Raw genomic sequence first — 5,000 nt, forward strand, 5'->3', positions numbered from 1 at the left:
TTCACCTGGGGGGGGCGGGGGCTCTCTGTCGGGTTCCGGTCCGCACTACGGCACGGCCGGCCACCGTGGCCGGCCGTCGCCCCTGAAAAACTCCGCCCGCTACGCGGGTCCCCGGCTTAGGGCCGAGGAAGGGGGACTTCAACAAGACACAGCAGAGAGGGGGTGCCGCCACCCCAGTCCCACCCATTTCACGGGGAGACTCCCGTCACCGAGCACCCTCAGGCAACCGGGACAAGCCGAGGCCACACGCCCCACTGCATGTCCCCCGCAGCCCTTCCGACACGGACAACTCTGGCAAAACAGGTCGGGAGCGGGGAACGAGGCGCAGCCACCTCGGCCGACCGAGCCGTGCTCGGGGGCTCTCGGGGAAAGGGCCGGGGGAAAGCCTCGGCAGGCTCAACACAAGCCCCCGGCCGCAGTCCACCCCCCGGCTGCCGGTCACCGCGCACCAAACCGACAGCCGAAAAACACCACGCCCGCTGAGCGGGCAGGCCCCCGGCTTAAGGCCAGGCAGAAAAGGGACGAGGCGCCGCCGCCTCGCCCAACCACCGTGCCCGGGGGGGAGCAAGCGGGTGCCTGCCCCCCCCCCCCGAACTTCACGAAACCGGCGGCAGCCCGGCCGGAGCGGGACACACTCGCGGCTTTTTCTCCCTCGGTCTTCTCTTTCTCTCCCACGGCCTCCACACCTCGCCTCGGCCGGGGAGCGGCTCTCGGTGATCACCTGGACTCACAACCTGTCCCAGCAAGCTGGGTAGTACGGGAACCCGGACAAAGCCCCGCGACTTTGCCCACAACATAGGCGGTTGCTTTTCCTCGCCCCGACGACCGCACGCGCGGCCGCCCATCTCCGCCTCGGACACAGGCACGGTAACAGCCTGCGGGGATGCGGCCCGTAACCCGCTCCCATAATACGGACAGACGAGCCCGAGGCCGCCGACGCCTCCAAGAAAATCCATCGGACGTGACCGAGGGGGCGCACTGCTGCAAGCCGTCTGTTACGATGACACAGCTGGAGGCAGCCAGAAACAGCGACCCCTTGGTGAACTTCCGGGCCCGGCGGGGACAACAGGTCTACCCCGTCCTCCCGCCGAGATTTGCCTAAGTCCCGCCGGAGCGGGGTAGACCTGTCCGCCCCGGGGACGCCCGCCACCAGGGCGCCCTCTCCCGTGGGGGCTGGCGGAGTCTGCCGGCCCTGGTGCTGGGTAGACCTGGCCTTCAGGGGCTGCCCCGAAGACGGCTAGATCTGCTCGCCCCGGCGGCGGCGGCGGCAGCGGCGGCGGCGGCGGTCGGACGCCGCCGGCCCCGGAGCCTGGTAGACGAGGCACCCCTCGTACCATCCCGGAGCCGAGGGAACCCCACGGCCCCGTGTCGCGCCCGGAGCCGGATGGCTGTAGCAGCCGTGTCCCACCCGCTGAACCCGATTTCAAGACCAAAACATATTTTCTTTCTTTTCTCTTTTCTTTTCTTTTCTTTTCTTTTCTTTTCTTTTCTTTTCTTTTCTTTTCTTTTCTTTTCTTTTCTTTTCTTTTCTTTCCTTTTCTTTTCTGAACGAATGCCTCTTCTGTTTGGTGGGAACAAAAAACTCCGCAAAATAAAATCCTTGCCAAGTCTTATATGTTTTCCCTTTGCGCCCAGACCACTCCCAGCCGAGCTGACGGGCAGCCTGTGCCCTGTGCTCGGCCTGCTGACACGCTGACCCACTCAAACGGCATCCCCACAAGCCCCCAGTCCCCTGTGCCCCGGAGAACCTACATACAAAGCACCCCCCCCACACACCCCCCCAGCCAAAACAGAACCTCGCCGGGCACAGCGGGGAGGGGAAGCACGTACACGCGGGGGAACTCGGCACAAAGCTGCCTGTCCCCGGCACAACTCGCCCCGCCTAACAGAGGAGGCTGCTGCGGGGTGGCCCGCGCCGCGGCCAGCGGCAAGCGGGCAGCCGATTCCAGGCCGATTCTTCTACGGAAGGCCCGCAGAGGTGTTCGGCCCTCGGCACGGGTCTGGGGGGGGAACGTGGGGGCTCGGTGCCGAGGGGCCCGGGGCCGGCACGGAGCCGCCGGCCCTCCCCTCAGGCCACACACACACACACACACACACACACACACACACACACAAAAACACCCCCACTCCCACCCACCCCCCCCCCACGCTCGCTCATGTCCTCTCCCCGTCCCCCACCCTGCGCTTTCTCGACCACCCATTGACGCGACCCCGCCCTCAACCATTAGCCTCCCTGGCGCCGCTATTCAGCCTTCCCGTACGCCCCACCCATTGACAGTTGGGAGAGCCCCGTCCCCCACCATCAGCCTCCCTGTGCGCCGTCTTCAGACTTTTCCCACCCCCGCCCAGGGTTCCAACGGCCAGTTCGTACAGTGGCAGCGGCGGCAGCGAGCGGCGGTGGCGACGGGAGGGCATGGGGAGGGCAGGCGGCCGGTGTCGAGGCGAGCAGGCTGAGAGCCCGGGGCAGAAGCACAGCTGGCGGCGGGCGGGCAGCGGGTGCTGGCGGGATGCTTGGCGCTGTATGTCCTTTTTCAAAGAAGCTTTCTGTTCAGCTCTCTCTCTGAGGCTTTTGGTTTGGCGGCGCTCCTTCCTGCTCAGCCCCGGCCTCGGATCGCTCAAGTGGGTCGAGCCTGCGGCAGGCAGGCAGGACAGGACAGGACAGGGCAGGACAGGACAGCAAGCGGCACGGCGGGTGGGTGAGGGAGTGAGCGATGCACAAAGCAAGCCGGGAGCCGGGCTGCTGCTGCCTCTTCAAGCACGGGGAGGGGGCGGGGGAACGCCGCCGGCTCCTCTCGAGGAGCGGCTGGGAGAAGCGGGCTGCGGGCGGGCAGCACGTCAGCGAAGCGGGCTGGGGCTGAGGCCGATGCCGATGCAGGGCAAGTGCCCGGCGGAGCTCGTCAGTAGCAGTCGCCGGGGCGTGGAGCCGGCAGGGAGGCCGGGACAGAAGGTCGGCCGTCGTCACATAGCGGCTTTCGGGACGTGTTGCTGGGGGAAGCGTGCAGGTGGGGGCGGGAGTGTGCGCGGCCGGCTGTGCACGCGGGACTGTCGGACGGGCGGGCAGGCCGCCCGGCGAACGCGGGCTCGCCGGCCCGGAGATGGCGACGGGGCCGGCCGCGCGTCCGGTGGAAGACGCGTGGCGCCGTCGCTCCGCGGCGGCAGGCCGCCGAAGCAGGAAGACGACGGCAGGTCTAACCCGGCGTTGGGCAACTGGCCTACCCGGCAGAGAGCCCGGCAGACGTCAAGGTAGGCAAAGGGCAGCCGGTCTACCCGGCAGAGAGCCCGGCAGACGTCAAGGCCGGCGGAGGGCAACAGGTCTACCCGGCAGAGAGCGTGGCAGACGTCAGGGCCGGCGGAGGGCAACAGGTCTACCCGGCAGAGAGCCTGGCAGACAAGGCCGGCGGAGGGCAACCGGTCTACCCGCCAGCAGGCCGCTGCGGACCAAGGCCGGCGGAGGGCAACAGGTCTACCCGGCAGAGAGCCTGGCAGACGTCAGGGCCGGCGGCGGGCAAGTGGTCTGCCCCGGCGGGACGGCGGCTGGCAGAGGTCGAGGCGGACGGCGGGCAACCGGTCTACCCGCGAGCAGGCCGCTGTGGACCAAGGCCGGCGGAGGGCAACAGGTCTACCCGGCAGAGAGCCTGGCAGACGTCAGGGCCGGCGGCGGGCAAGTGGTCCGCCCCGGCGGGACGGAGGCTGGCAGAGGTCGAGGAGGACGGCGGGCAGGTGGTCTACCCGGCAGCAGGCCGCTGCGGACCAAGGCCGGCGGAGGGCAACAGGTCTACCCGGCAGAGAGCCTGGCAGACGTCAAGGCCGGCGGAGGGCAACCGGTCTACCCGCCAGCAGGCCGCTGCGGACCAAGGCCGGCGGAGGGCAACAGGTCTACCCGGCAGAGAGCCTGGCAGACGTCATGGCCGGCGGAGGGCAACCGGTCTACCCGCCAGCAGGCCGCTGCGGACCAAGGCCGGCGGAGGGCAACAGGTCTACCCGGCAGAGAGCCTGGCAGACGTCAGGGCCGGCGGAGGGCAAGTGGTCTGCCCCTGCGGGACGGAGGCTGGCAGAGGTCGAGGCGGACGGCGGGCAGGTGGTCTACCCGCGAGCAGGCCGCTGTGGACCAAGGCCGGCGGAGGGCAACAGGTCTACCCGGCAGAGAGCCTGGCAGACGTCAGGGCCGGCGGCGGGCAAGTGGTCTGCCCCGGCGGGACGGAGGCTGGCAGAGGTCGAGGAGGACGGCGGGCAGGTGGTCTACCCGGCAGCAGGCCGCTGCAGACAAAGGCCGGCGGCGGGCAACCGGTCTACCCGGCAGCAGGCCTCTGCTAAGGCCGGCGGAGGGCAACAGGTCTACCCGGCAGAGAGCCTGGCAGACGTCAAGGCCGGCGGAGGGCAACCGGTCTACCCGGCAGCAGGCCGCTGCGGACCAAGGCCGGCGGAGGGCAACAGGTCTACCCGGCAGAGAGCCTGGCAGACGTCAGGGCCGGCGGAGGGCAAGTGGTCTGCCCCGGCGGGACGGAGGCTGGCAGAGGTCGCGGCGGACGGCGGGCAGCCGGTCTACCCGCCAGCAGGCCGCTGCGGACCAAGGCCGGCGGAGGGCAACAGGTCTACCCGGCAGAGAGCCTGGCAGACGTCAGGGCCGGCGGCGGGCAAGTGGTCTGCCCCGGCGGGACGGAGGCTGGCAGAGGTCGAGGAGGACGGCGGGCAGGTGGTCTACCCGCCAGCAGGCCGCTGCAGACAAAGGCCGGCGGCGGGCAACCGGTCTACCCGGCAGCAGGCCTCTGCTAAGGCCGGCGGAGGGCAACAGGTCTACCCGGCAGAGAGCCTGGCAGACGTCAAGGCCGGCGGAGGGCAACCGGTCTACCCGGCAGCAGGCCGCTGCGGACCAAGGCCGGCGGAGGGCAACAGGTCTACCCGGCAGAGAGCCTGGCAGACGTCAGGGCCGGCGGAGGGCAAGTGGTCTGCCCCGGCGGGACGGAGGCTGGCAGAGGTCGCGGCGGACGGCGGGCAGCCGG

At 69.8% G+C, this 5,000-nt stretch overlaps 1 protein-coding gene across 1 annotated transcript in view; it reads left to right on the top strand.

Annotated features, from left to right (window-relative positions):
- The window catches only part of LOC134057498 (basic salivary proline-rich protein 2-like), a 4,129-nt gene extending 3,374 nt beyond the window's left edge, over window positions 1-755 (top strand). Inside the window, exons 8-9 of the mRNA XM_062514487.1 lie at window positions 1-107; window positions 223-755. The exon at window positions 1-107 is cut by the window's left edge and continues 90 nt beyond it. Of these exons, the coding sequence (XP_062370471.1) occupies window positions 1-107; window positions 223-755 (640 nt within the window). The remainder of the gene's footprint in view (window positions 108-222) is intronic.
- Window positions 756-5,000: the final 4,245 nt, after the last annotated feature.

This window comes from Cinclus cinclus, unplaced genomic scaffold (assembly GCF_963662255.1).
Source record: "Cinclus cinclus unplaced genomic scaffold, bCinCin1.1 SCAFFOLD_134, whole genome shotgun sequence".
Taxonomy (NCBI): Eukaryota; Metazoa; Chordata; class Aves; order Passeriformes; family Cinclidae; genus Cinclus; species Cinclus cinclus.